Below are 14,894 nucleotides of genomic sequence, written 5' to 3'. Positions count from 1 at the left end.
TTGATTGTTGAAAGTTATTTCACATCAGCCCTTGTTTTTCTTCCATTTCTTTATTGGCTCACAATTACTACTGTGGTAATCAAATAAAGGTTGGGAAGTAGCTTTAATAGCCTTGAGGTAATTTATTGAGTGAGAACTGCAGGATCAAGCGCATCCCTGCAAAAAAAAACTATTTAGTAGCATATTGAGCTTCTAACTAGCCTATTCAGCATTTAAGGAACTGTTGCATTGCCTCTTCATTCATGTATTTCCTCCAACCTCCTAAGCTACCTATTATCTTAACATTATGTTGTTTTTAAGTAAAATTGAAGGTTGATTTAAAGGTACATTTTCTAAAACACAAATTCAGAAATGGACGCAGCTGCACTAGAAGGACTGCACTTTTAATAGTGTGTGAGAAACAGTGAAGAAGGGCCCTCACATGAAAACGCCTTTTTTGATGACCTGTCAAAGACGGCAGAGCATAGTTTGGAGGCATAAATCCTCTGCTCCTTTTCATGTATCATGCGTGTGCCCTTGGTTACCTTAGTAACTCTCCTCTCCATCTCCATTCGGCGCTCCCGAATACTCAGCCGGGAACGCGCAGCGCACTCCCGAGAAGCTCGTGTTGAGCCGGAGAGTCTAGGCAAAAGCATCAAAACGCACCAGGACTAGGAGGAGAGCTTTCCGCTGAGGAAAAAAAAAAAAAACACAACATAACGGGAGAAATGCAGTGAAATAAGACTGGAGTGAGGATATTGAAAGACGGTACCGCTTCACAGGAAGGTCATTCCCGAAAAACCTAAGCAGTGCGCAGACTGTACGGATATTTGGAGTATACCCGACTGCAAGTGAAGAAGACCCCGAAGCTGTGAAACATTGTCCCGGTTTTTTATTTTCAGAAAAGCAAGGCATGGGGGATTCACATCTCGGCAAGGCAGGTGAGTCATTTCATGATACTTAATAAAAAGCTGGATATAAAAACCTGAAGGCTGCGTGCGTATTGAGAGAGTTAAGGGGGAGATGCAGGGGCACACCGGGCTACTTTGATTCAAATTATACCATCGTTGTTTTTATATATATATTTTAATATGATAACTGACGTGTTTGTTTTAAGCTACATCGACGAAGCGCAGGGCACCGGCACCAGGCACGTACACTTCCAAAATGCATTTGGATTTTTGTGACTTGAACGGACTAAACCGAGGCTCATTAGAGGCAGAAATGTGGGTGCTTGGTAACTGTGTGTCTTTTACCCACACTGCCATACGCAAGATGTGAAAACACCGCGCTGCACACGTTAATGCAGGGCGTAAAAATCATGCCATAATTGATCAGAGCACTTGTTACTTGGGCATCAAGATATCTTGTGTGCGTGATGGAGCAGTGACGCGCAGCCAGGCTCTCTCTCTTTCCCTCTTATTGCTGTGCCTTTTAACGCAAATGAAATAGCCCGGTGACTTGCTTTAGGCAAATTAAAATGTAAGCTCTAAAGTTTAGGAGGACTCAAACGAAGAAGTACTGAATTAAATCGCCCAGGATGACTTGAAATAAAAAAAATTAAAAATCAGTTTGTATAACGCGAGTGCGATCTTGCACTCATTTTCAGCAGGCTACCTCCATCTGTTGTGATGGAGCAGGATGATCTGCCACAAGCATACCTGGGGGTCCCGATTTTATTCTTATTATTTTTTAAGTTTAGCTAATGAGTGGATTATTTAGGATTTTTTAGCAGCTTTGATGAAAGTGCACATTTCTTCCTAATTTAGAGTGACAAAAAGAGTACACATATGATCTTTTATTGATGTTGTGCATAATTCCGTGCCTACTCATCACTGCAATTATTTCTGAAGCAGCAGCATACATGTAGGCCCTCTTCATCAATGATCTTTGGTTTATATTATGTCTGATAAATTCTAGTGAAAAGTTTACTTTGCCATCTTTATAATTCCCATAGCATCTGTAAAAAACACATGCAACAACTGCTTGTGGATAAACGGGATATACATCTAAAGCACTATGAAGGCCCTGCAGGCCCCAATGTGCCTTCTTCCAATCTTGGGATTCCTGACAGAAGGCAAAAGAATCTACAAAGTGTTGCTGTAGTCAATGGAGGAGAGAATAATTAACTGTGAGAGTTGAATCCCAAAAAATGGAAAGAGGGAGAGAAAATGTCAAGCAAGAGTTGTCATGGTGATTGGTTAAGTACGCTGTGTGTCCCTGCATTTGGGAAATGATCCAATTTTTTTATTTGGCATGCACACCACACTATTGATGAAAGAAGCTCCTAATGGGCGATAATAACGCAGACTCATTGAATTCCTATTTTTTGTTGCACACATTTAAAAACCACCGTATGAAATTTGATTAGCACTCTTTGGAATTTGATTTGCAAGCAAATTGCGTTCATTTATATTGTATGTGTGTCTTCGGTATCATGTGAGGGATTATGCATGCTGCTGCTGCTGTGGCTGCTGCTTGTGAATTCTCTCTGGCCTTTCAGAGTTTGTATTCCAGTCCAGCAAAGTGCTGTTCTTTAAGTGTCCTACTGTTTTATTATCTATTCTTAATTTATTATTTGCTTTAAACAATCCTGAGTTTGTGCTTGTGACAATTATGGCAGCTAAAAACATAGCTTTGTTTTTCAGTTGTTGGAGTATATAATTACCGAGCTGCTTGCTGAATGTGTTCATTAGCTGGACATTTTGCACCTAGGTCCACAGAGAGGTGGTCTACACGTGATCATTGACAAGCCCAAACACACAACATTTCAAAGTGCAGCATGAGTCTGTTGTTTATCCTGTGAGTCTCAGGACTGCTCAAGAAAAGCTCAATGAGACTCCCTGTCTGATGCAAAGGTCAGCAAGGCTTCGTTCTGACCTAAAGTGAATACACCTGAGTACGCCTTGGCCTGACTTAACATGGATGAGCCGCTCATTGGCCCAAGAGGCCTCTTGTTCTTTAGCCTTGAATTTCTTTCCCCGCATTCTCTCGTTATTGCTCTCACACCCAGACGTGTGCGAGCGCGTGTGCGAGCGCGAGTGCTCCTGTGTGTATATGCAGAGGTGTTGTGGCACATATGAGAAAGGCTGCGGAAGGTTATTTGTGTTTTCTAATATTCTTCATTGTGTTTGACGTGTTGTCTTGGAGCAGCAGGAGCAGGAGTAGAATAATTTCCCAAATGGATACCTTCTGACCTTCTGAAAATATGTCCTATCGCTGCCTATCCCACACCCCAAGAAAAGCCTGTCATTGTTCTAGCACTGTATTCCCTATACTTGGCAATGTCATACACACAAAACAGGCAGTTGTGGAGTATTTGGATTTAATGCATATAGGCCTTCTCTACATTACCAAGCAAACAAGATTTACAAATGCATGGCCTTGATGGTGGATGGTCTTAAGACACACTAGAAAAACATATACAGACTGCCTCTAATGTATCTTTTTTTCTGTTTGTGCAAGATGAGGGATAAGCACTTATATTGTAAAATATTTAAAGTACTTCTGTTTCTTTAATTGGCCTAAACAATGGCTCTAAATATGTACAGGGGTTACAACAAAGTCATTTAAACCAAAGTCAAATTGTATCATGGCGTGGCAACTAAGCTCCCTCAGAATCTGGCTATCCACAGATGTGCAGTGACTAATGAAGGAGGATACACCTGTCTCTTCATATTTGCTCAGGAGGATGAGCTTTCATCGTCATTAAATCCCACGTTTTGTCACAAAATTACCGAAAAACACCCTGATTGTTTTCTTAAAGTATTACTTGAAACTAGCGACATGCACTCGTTACACTTGTGTCATATTCATTTTAATAATGAATAAGACGAATTTGTTAAGTCTGTGAAAAGATGAAGGAGTCTTTGTTTGACTAACAAAATGGTTTTGGCCTGAGGCACAAAAATACGCCTCAAGTCTACTGCACATAACATAACATATTTAACAGATATTTTACATTGTTCATGGCCCAAAAACATCTCCCCTGACTAACAGGTTTCCCTGCCAAAGACCAATGTCTGCTTAGTAAACAGGATTCTTTTGGACATCACCATTCTAACTACAAAGCAGATGTCACACAGTATGTCTCCACTCACTGTCTGCCAGAAGTTAGCTATTCATTATTTATTTATTAATTGTAAAATTCACACTCAATAACTACAGACAGAGGACAGAGCCTGCTGAGTAAAAATCAGGGACCTAATCAAATAAGCGGCAGAAGTGAGGAGCTATTCTCGATTGTTTTCCTTTTTTAGAGGAGACTTTTAAAAAATGCATCACATGAAGAGAGACAGGAAGAGGTGGGGGCGGGAAGCGGCAATGATAGGGAGAGCGGCTCTCGGATGCAAATCTGTACTTTAAACTTACATAAGCTTAGCTTGGGATGAGGCTCAGTTCATTTCATTCATATGGAACATGCACACAACATGAATGACCTTTCTTAACTCTGGTGTACAGGACTCAATCCTCTGAAGCAGTGCATGCAAGTTTGTTTACATCCCATTGATTTTGCTTTGTCAAAGTGTCACACTTATTTCCAGACTAGGACTATGATTTGCTAGGTCTACTTTCACATGTGATATGATATGACACAGCAAATCACTCTCAAATGTGTATAGATTTCTGAGGCCCTACACTTTTTGTCCTCTAAAGTCCACATCTGCAGCTTGCCAGCTCATTTGAATTTAAAATTATCTGTCAAAGGGAATTTAAGGCAAGTCTGAGAGGAACAAAGAAACAGTCACTCTGTCCTTACTGTACTTTGTGGCTGACAGGGTGAAACCCTATCAGTTTGTTTTCAAAAAGTTTACCGGAATCCATATGATTCAAATTGCATTTTATTCCTCTTAATCCACCCTAAGATTAGAAAGAAAAGTGACAGGGAATCAACATTTTTAAATCCCTGGGATGAATGTTACTGCCCAGGTAAAGTTGATGTGGCAGAGTGTGCCCCCCCTGTCAATTCCCTGGTTTCTTATCCAATAAAGTAATCGCTAAGCCCCTTTCTCTCCTCATTTTTCTTAACATAAGTGAGTACTGTGTGGGTCTGACAGGATACAGAAGCAAGGGTCCGTCTAATTCATGGGGTAAATTAGTGAAGATAAGGCCTGAGTCAGTACCTCCAGCCTACCATAGATCCCCCTGGGGCAGGCTCTTAAGGAGCTTAGTAAAAGCCTGTCGTATGAAGACATGACATGGAGCTGGCTAAATGGGCTACGTTGGAGTGTCTTCCATCAACCTAATACTCATATATGGGTCACTGTCATTCAAGCTTTAATCCCATTCAATTTATTCATTATTGGTTATTAATTCAGAGTTTTAGGAAAATAAAGCATTATGTATAAGAAAGGTGAAATAGGCTGTATTAGTGAGGCTCAAATGCATATTTGCACCAAACTGACAAAACACTTAGACCCACTCATAAGACTGTGTTATGTAACGGTCCGTGCCACCAAATCAATAATGAATGCTGGTTTAACCGTAGTAAAAGAACAAGTAAGAACTCCTCCAGAGTCACTGGGTCACATACACTGGGGAAACAATTAGAGGCTTCCTCGCACATCGCACTGCCGCAGCTTGTTTTTTTCTCTCTTTTTTCAGCGGCATATATTTCCCTTAAATTTTCTCTAGGGTCCAGCAGCATGGCAGTATACGGCTGCTGAGGTATTACAGACACTGGTTGGTCGGAGAGTCTTTCCCAGCCTGAGCTACAGAGAAAAAGGCAGTGTCAGGTCCCTGTGATGTATGTGGGGCCACGTGAAGTAGAAAGCATGGTGACTGATAGGACACCAGTCTTGTGTGTGTGTGTGTGTGTGTGTGTGTGTGTGTGTGTGTGTGTGTGTGTGTGTGTGTGTGTGTGTGTGTGTGTGTGTGTGTGTGTGTGTGTGTGTGTGTTAACCTCATAATGCTGACAGATTACAGATTTAAATATTTTAAATCTCATAGAGCACATGCTGCTGGTGATGAAGAGAGTGGAAATGACTGCAGTAATGCAAGAGATTAATAGAGATCTTTCCTCACTCTCCCACACACACACACACACACACACGCACACACACGCACACGCACACGCACACGCACACACACACACACACTCAAATTCACACATGCACAAACTCTCCTGAAACTGGGTAACAATTGTATACTCTGTATCCTCTTGAGACTCTTGAACTGCAGTTGTTTTATACTCTTTTGTATATTAACGTCATATTTCACACAAACACACACTTACACACTCATTTTATTGAAGACTTGTGATTTAGATACTAGATGTATCCAAATCAGTGCTGACATTGAGTTCACCATCTGTGTCATGCTGCTTTATCTTTCTTGCTTTCTCAAGGCAAGTTGTAAATAATGTAAAAGCCTTTATTTTTATCCCCTTTTAAAAATATGTCTTAAGGCAGACTCTCCGCTGCTCTTTTCACCTGTATTTGGGACAGTACATGGAGAAGGCATTAGCCACAGATGTTCAAAGATATGGCTGACTGAGATTACTGTTTTAGCTTTTATATTTTATATCACTATTTTAACTATTCAAGTTCCTACAGACCAAATTAAAATATATTATGTATAATACATGTAAAGCATGGGATTTTAATGCCTTTGGTTTGCCTGTTACGACTATGTTGTTTTTCTACTTAGGGCTGTAGCCAGACTTTTAGATCAGCTGAGGCAATGAGTCTAAATTATCCCACTGCAACCCCTACCTCCTTAGAAACGATTGACTGGCCCCCTAAAAAAGAAAGTAACGATTTTCTCCTACATTTTCTTCTTTCATTTGATTGTTTGTAAATTGTAGCTTTAAGACCTTCTCCCCAATGCCAGAGATGCAACTCTGGTGGAAAAATACAAAATCCCTTGGTTTTAGCTCTTACTTCAATCCATTTTTGGAATAGACAGGATGCAAGACTGCACTTAAAAAGAGTAGATTTTAAACTCAGGTTTTTATGATCTTAGGAGTCTTTAAAATCCTAATTTCCCCAGAATAATAGTGAAGACATGCCCTTGGCGCTTTGGTGGTAGCTTCACAATCTTTACTGCTGCTCACATTTACTCACATATTCCACATACATGCAAATCAGGTTGACTGGAGACTCTGAACTGCCTGCAGGTTTGAATGTGAGCGTGAGTGGATGTCTTTGTGTGTTAGCCCTTTGATGGATGTCCACTGTGTCCTGCTGTACTTGAAGTCTCCAGTAACCTCAATAGGACATATGCGAGTAACAATGTGTGGAACTAGTAAGCAACCACATCTAATCAGAGTCTCAGAATAGTATTGTGTTTAACAGTGTGGGAGCTTTTTATTGTGCCTTTATGACATTGTAAAAGTTCTTCCTTAATAGGATAGTACCTGCTTTGGGATCACTTTATTTTTGTGCTTACATGTAGACCTGCGCCTGACTGTGGTCTATTTATATCTCTTGCCAGCTTGGCAATGCTACTGGTAGCCTTTGAGGACAGAGAAATTCCTCCATCAAACTCAGGGTCCATCTGTGCCCACATTCCTCCCAAAAGGAGCCATCCTCCACAATTATATTCTTCCAATGATATCCTTATCATGCCATCACTCTGTGTAAGAACAGGCTCCAGGAAATTGACTTGATGTTAATCTGACAAAATTACCAAGAAAGGAAATTAGAAGGGGGAGTTTTTTCTGACATTGATCAGGTTTTAAAGGAAAAATGCACACATTGCATGGCTCTTGGAGCTTAAATAGATCCTTTAGCTTATTGATTATTTAGACATTCAAAGTATATGTCACACTCTAAAATCCATGCTGAATTGAGTTTATTTGACCTAATATGTCCTCTTTGATTTGCTGCAGCTCATTACATTGATATGGATCCAGATTCACCTGAAAATCTGGGTCACTACAGAAATAGCATTGTGGCTCACTCTCCCAAGATGGCAGCTCTGATGAATTTGTGGCTGTAGGTCACTATGACAATAGTTTGAGTGAAAAAGTGAGGATAAGGGCAGGAACTTGCTATTTTATTCCTGCCTTTAATCTAGAAAAAGTTTTCTTTCTGAGGAGTTTGTTGTTGTGGGCGCTCACATGAGACTAAAGGGTTCCTTCAGGCGATTTCTGATCCTTTAAGAAGCACAGATTTGAGGGTTTTTGCAAAGACTGCCCAAGTTATGTGCTCCAAAATCCGTAATCACATATTATCTGTAGAACACACAAGTGGGATGCAATCCGAGCAATGACTATTAATATAATGTATTTTCTTCATGGACTAAAAGTACCGTGTCATAATAAATACAACTACAAGTATTTTTTTTTGGATCCTGGAAAGTGACTCTTGTTTTGTCTCTCGAGTCACTCTAACAGGAAGGTAGATTTGGGATGAGAGACCATAGAGTTGTAGTTTGTCTCATACGTCCTTTTCAGCCTGCAACCAATGTGAATTTTAGCTGGGTTTAAGTGCAGGTGTTGAATGACATAATAGTGGTGGGCAGTTCAGTCCTGAAGCTGAGGAGTGAAATGATACTGTTGGATAGAAATGCTTCTCTGAGAGCAGCAGGAATGGAGCGGGGATCAGAGAGGATAAGAGCAAGGACAGAAAGAAGAGTTGAGAATGAAAGGAAACAAGAGGAAAATGGTAAGGTTGGACTAAGGTAAGCCTGGATAAGCCTTTGACAAGTGAGCTCTGGGTTCGAGAAAACCAGTCAAACAAAAATCTTCCACGTTTGTTTTATTCATGCTGTGGACAACTATAGATTTACCATCTATTTTTTTACAGCGATGCACAAACAACAAGCAGAATACCAATGCTACCAAATTGTATTTTGTGCTCCCTCTTTTATGTGAAGATTTCTGATTGAGGCAGATGCCAAGTTGAAAATTATTTAATGATTCAAGGTTTTTCTGACTCCCCAGAATTTACTGGCATTCTCATCTCTTATTCTCTTTAATCACATCCACTTTGAATCCAAACCTGCTTCACACACTTCGTGCATTTAAAATTCTACAAAAGCCCTACTGTAACTCCAAAGCAAACAGTGACAATAAGCATTTATTGTTGAAGTCTATTTGGTAGCCTGGCACCCAGTAATATGTTTACTAATGGGCTGTTGAATTTAGTTATTTGCTATTTCTGCAGAAGATTAACAATAACACTAAACAGAATATTGAACTTACATTATTTTAGACTCTCCTTGATTTGTATTATCAAGATATCTCCCAAGTCTCCTTGTGAAATAAATTATTAAAAACAAGAGGCATTGTGTATTTCAGCAAGCAAAAGGCCTCCGAACTGCAAAATATATCTCAGCAAAGACTGCCAAGCTGCTGCACTTTATTTTACTTGATTTTGCTATTGAAGAAATAGCTAAAGGATAGTCATTACCCAGCGTACACACACTTGCAAGCTGCACCCGAAGACTCCTCGGGGTTGATTCTAATGATACCCATGTGATTTATCCATCAGATTCATGATCAGTGTGTAAAAAGAAATCCAGAACTGACCTAATAAGCCATATCTGTGCCTTTGTTTCCCATTGCTTTTTGAAAGAAGACATTAGAGGCACGAATGAGGGAACCTTATCACAAAAGACGTCGGAAATGTGACATATTTCCTCGGGGATAATTGTGCTTTGTGTCTCGGTGGCCCACTTAACTCCATATTGATGCTTTGCTGCACACCAATGACAAACAGCTACATCACATGTAAAGTCATTTTTTGCAAAAGTTTAGAGCATATGACATGACGTTGTAATATCTTCTGTTGAGGAAATGTTGAGTCTTTGCGTTGAATTTTTTAGCACACTGTGGAAAGACTTGACATATTGGGCCGTATGAAGATCCTCAGTTCCCCTTTTAATCTATGAGTTGCACCCAGTACACATGCAAAAACATAACGCTGCTAAAGATAAAAAGCCACCAAAACAGTAGAGCATGTATACAGTGTTGAATGGCTCATAGAGGATATTTATGTAATCTTGTGGTACCAGGGCTGACTCAAACCCGACTCAGAGCCGCTGTTGCAGAGAGAGGCCCAAGGACAGTAGCACATTTTCTAAATCCCTAGTAGACACAGAAAGTTAAGACAAGCAGTGCTGCAATAAAACAAAGCCCAACCCATTTATCTGAGCATCCCACACAACCCCTGGCCCAGATTTACAGCCCCAGGCATCCAGAGCCACCAAATCTTCTGGCAGCCACTGCCACAGATATTGATAGGAAGAGCGGGAATCCCACCAAGGAATTCTGAGCTGAAGGGGTGAACTTCCCAAAACATGAGCTCTCCCTTAATGGTTCAGAAACAAACAGCAAAAGTGTATGATAATAAATGTTATGTTCTATAATCATGTTGTAAATTTGGATAAATTGTCCTATTGATTTTTGCTCCTTCTCTGAACTTGTCTAGCAAGTATCATGTACTATGTGGCATTACCAGTTTATGGATTGTGTGACAAAGCCAGGTCTTTGATGAGCATTTTTACCTCCCCGGAGACGAAACACAGCCGCTATTCTATCAAGAGCAAAATGCCTGTTTGAAAACAAATAAAAAACAGGCCCTTTCTCATCATTAGATCTAAAGCACTTAATCCTGCACAAACGCAGCTCTCCTCCTTAAAAACCTTTGCTTTGTCTCTATCACATAAGGATTTCCTTCTAAGTAAGTCTGCATACCAAGTTCCTGATTCTAACTTCTGGAGTCAGAGAGCAATCTTCGCCATCAGGACCTTCTTAAGGTCAATCCAAGGTTGTGTTACCTGTATAGGGATGCTTTTTAAATAAGTCAAAAGTAGAAGTGTAGTGCTGAGATGGAGAAAATAACTTGTGTTATTAACAAATGCTTTTTTTCTCCTGAAAACTTAAGGCATTGCAATTTGCTTCCGTCATACAGGCCGGCTTTGCATAAAAACCCGGATTTCATTCCTGCCGAGTAAAAAAATGATCCTATTTTATATTTTTTCACTGCCAACTAATAAAACATGGAAAAGTACAATACAAATCACCCACACACATAAACTCAAAATGAGACACACCTACACAGGCCAGTATTTATGCTAGCCAGGATTTCTGTTCACTACAGAAATGAATATTGGTAAGTGCTGATGTGCCGCTCTGGCTCTGAGGGCTTTGCTTTTAGTGGCTATGAAAATAGCAGGGAGGCCTTGTAGTCACATGAAATTTTACAGCAGGCATGAAGGCACTCATTGTTGTGTTTGCTCCTCGCAGAAGCTCCAAGGCTCTTCAGCTAGCTAACAACAATGGCCTTGTTGTTCCTTCTCATTTGCGTTCATGCCTGGTAAAAGGAACATAAACTCCCTCCCCTCTGCGAGCGCACTCGTATCTGCACAGTTCAGGCACAGAGGAATAGTTTTTCAAAGTGTCACCGTTTAGGGCATGGTTTGGATGTCAGCAGCCAACTGAATAAATAATGCGCCCTCAAGTTGCATTTGATGTAGCAGGATCCAATCTGATAGGACTTTTCACTCAAGGTAGCTAACATCCAGATGTTAGAGGAAAACCCTTTTTATCCCCTCAGGTTGCTAATGAAACATGGAACAGGCAGGATGTTTATAGCTGTTCCACCGACAAAAACATTAGGGGGAATGTTGAAAAAAAGTAGATGAGAGAAGTTGTTTCACAAGAGCAAAATTAATTCAGAAATCTTTCTTTATGTGAAAGTCTGCTTGCATGATCACAGGGAGTTTGAGTACATATACAGTATCTACAGTATGTGTTGTGATTGCTCTAGGCGCCTTTGCTTCAAAGTAGGCAGAGTAAAGGAAGTGGGATACAGTAGTAGCTCACAGTGCGTGCTGTGTGCAGTTTTTGAGGAAGTACAGACAACCCGAGGCCAAATTTGCCTGCAGTGTTTGGACATGGCCTAGTTCTAAGCATTCAGTCATTAATGTGGTATTCTCTGTTTAAAGTACACAAATTGGATTTTAATTCATTCCCAGAGTTCTGTGTTCAGAGAGTCTTTTCATTCCAATACATTCTGTGATGTAGTTCAACACAGTGCATATACATTATGCTCTTGATGAAATATAATGGATTTCTAGAAAGTGGTGACATCCTGTACGTGTGGTGCCTTGCAAAATGACCTTGAGTACCCTCAGCAAGCTTCAGAGGGTGTGTGTGTTCGATACCATAGTGGCCTACACTTGTCTCACGGACTTTGTAGTGCCTGTGTGTGTTTGAATAATGTCCTGCAGGAGACACTCTAAGTGCAGCGTCTAGGACTCAGGCGTCAGCAGTAATATCAGGGCAACCTTTCCTCTCCTCTCCTCTCTCCTCTGTGTGCAATGGCATGGGGGATATTACTGTATTAGAACTCATGAAGTATAGCCATATTGTTAACTCAATGTCACGGGACATAATCGTGGTTCTGGTACCACCATGGCACCTGTCAAACACTAAAAAAGGAGGAATTAGGGATTATGAAATGTGTATTAAGTGTATCACTATGCACACTGTTTTTGACTTTCTTGATAAATTCAAGCCAATTTACTGAATAATGCTGCACTGAAATATGATGTCACATTTGTCACAATCTGTTTGTGCTTAAGGCTGCTCCCCTGTTTGATCTGTGGGCTGCCGTGCTATCACAGAGCCAGGTACGACTCTGTACTCTGTATCATAGTAAATGGATCTGTGCGTTTCCCAAAGACGGGCGGGTAAAAAAGAGAAACCAGTGCAATAACAAAAGGTGCATTACCTAATAGATTTGGCAGAAATACAGAGTTCAGGGCGGTCTGATAAAGCTGGTTTACAGTACTTTAATCAATCACTAAGAACACGAGCCAATTTAGGAAGAAGCTTGACATTCAAGATAGGCTTTCAGACAGGATTAGAAATAGTGAATGGAGAGTAGACATATCTGCCAGGGCGAACCCAAAGGACTGTTGTCAGGGGACAGTGTTCCCTCCTCCATGTGTGATATTGAGGCACGTCTCTGACTCACCCCCTCACACAACCACTCCCATCCGCTTTCATATCTGAAAAGTCACATTCTTTCTTCCTGGTCTTGCCCCTCAGTTACACAAATGCAGATTTGGTAACAAGACAGCGCTGGTCTCCTCTGTTGTTTACAACCTTCTTCAAGAAAGGGCACTGTCATTTAAAATGTCCCGGAACCCATCACAGTCTGAAGGAGTCTTCGGCCTTTCTAATAATATCTAGAATATCAATGTGTACATGCAGTGAGCAGTAAGACAGCCGCTTTTCTATACAGACAAATGGGAGAGTCTCTGAAGGAAAAACAGCTGCTTTCTTTGCCTCGAGGACATCGTTCTGATTTTCTTTTTTTAACCAAGCCACACCATTGCAGCCTTTTTATTTGCTCTGCAACACATTCAAATAACTGGACACCACAACACATTTAAAAACAAATGTTAATCATTCCTTAAATTGAATTGTTAATGAATCTATCTATTTTTAAAAGCTTTCCGATTCCCGGAAGGGAAAACCTAGCATTGAGCTTCAGCCCTATAGCCTGGGATCAATGGGGAAAAATCCAGGGTCTGTGATGCAGCTGGATAAAGGGGAGGTTCAGCTGCGGTGATTGATATCACCTCACTAATCCCTCCACATCTCCTCTAAATCCACCTGGCTGTAGCTCTGAATGAGCCTGTAATGTGATGAATTAACATGTCAATGCTCAACCCACATTAACATCTCCAATTGTCATATTTTGTTAATGTGACTTGTACATTTTTAAATGAATCAGGATTGTATTTTTCCGTAGATTTATAAGTCTGTGTTCAGGTTTCCCTGATGCTGTGAAGTACTATACATATCCTGTTCAAGATCAGATGGCATTTCACAGCAAACCTTTATCTGAAATGTCAAATATTGTATGCCATATAGTCCTTCTGGATATTAAAGAACTATTCTCCTCTTATTAATAGCTGATAGAGGCCATGTGGCGCGGCATGTGTTCGTTTGGTCTTTGTTTACGCTGAAGATGAAGGTCACCCCCTCATTAGTGCAGCAGCATCTTTTTTGATGTTGTGATATACATAGTAATCAAGTGTGGCTCACATCGCTGTTTACTGTTGACCTTTAGTTAAAAGCACATCACTGTCGAGTCGATTCCAAACTTAATTATGCTCCCATAAAACTCCAGGCATCATGTACAGTGGACAGACCCCATTTAATCTGTTGTCATTAGGCTACAGTAACCCTGTGCTCCCTCTGTAAATAGGGCCAACGCCATAATGCTCATGAGCCCATTATGCCTTCTTTATATAAGAAAATATATGCTGAGGGTTTTACTGTGTCAAGCTCACTTGTGTACATCTGGGCTTTTAGCTATGCATTCAGAAATCCTGCTTGTCACACAACAGTACATTTTGGCACCTCTCACTTCTCTGCAACTACCAGACATTTGCATGTCAATAGCATCAGTCTACCACTGTGCTTTTGGCTTTTGTGAACACTCTGAAAAGAAGCCATGTATTTGGAGTTCTTTGGAAAGAAACATCAGAATAATGTGTTAGGCGTTGCCGACTTCATTAACGTGTTATTTTCTTCGAATTCATCACGTCTCATTTGATCATCGATCACGATTAATGACTCTAGGGCGTACAATTCAGGACAGTTTGAAAAGCACATGCACCATTTAAAGTACATGCCTCAAGGGAAATGGGGAGCTACAAACTGCTCTCTATGATGCAACACTCAGTGATACTTATAAATCAGATCGGATTAATGAATTCCCTAAGTCTAGCAGTCTAACACCATGTGTTACCTGAATGTGGAGTATCTCTGTGTTTGCACATTACAGTAACTGCTGCAAATGCTAACGCACCTAATGCATTATTAGCTCATTAATTTTACAGGCAGCATCTGGGTCATGTCTCTGCAAGTATATCTATTATTCTTTGGAGCCCTTTCACACCTACTGATAAAGCTGATCTTTCAATTTTCCCTAAGAACTGCAGCCTAG

General features: G+C 40.5%; 1 protein-coding gene across 3 annotated transcripts in view; it reads left to right on the top strand.

Moving 5' to 3' along the window:
* Positions 1-646: 646 nt before the first annotated feature.
* nlgn3a (neuroligin 3a) overlaps positions 647-14,894 on the top strand; it is a 114,118-nt gene continuing 99,870 nt past the window's right edge. For all 3 annotated transcript variants that reach the window (XM_063875693.1, XM_063875691.1, XM_063875690.1), the window contains exon 1: positions 647-920. In XM_063875693.1, the coding sequence (XP_063731763.1) occupies positions 893-920 (28 nt within the window). In that variant the 5' untranslated portion in view covers positions 647-892. The remainder of the gene's footprint in view (positions 921-14,894) is intronic.

The sequence above is a fragment of the Eleginops maclovinus genome, chromosome 23 (assembly GCF_036324505.1).
Source record: "Eleginops maclovinus isolate JMC-PN-2008 ecotype Puerto Natales chromosome 23, JC_Emac_rtc_rv5, whole genome shotgun sequence".
Taxonomy (NCBI): domain Eukaryota; kingdom Metazoa; phylum Chordata; class Actinopteri; order Perciformes; family Eleginopidae; genus Eleginops; species Eleginops maclovinus.
Note: the sequence above shows the minus strand (reverse complement) of the source record. Positions and strands in the feature narration are given on the sequence as shown.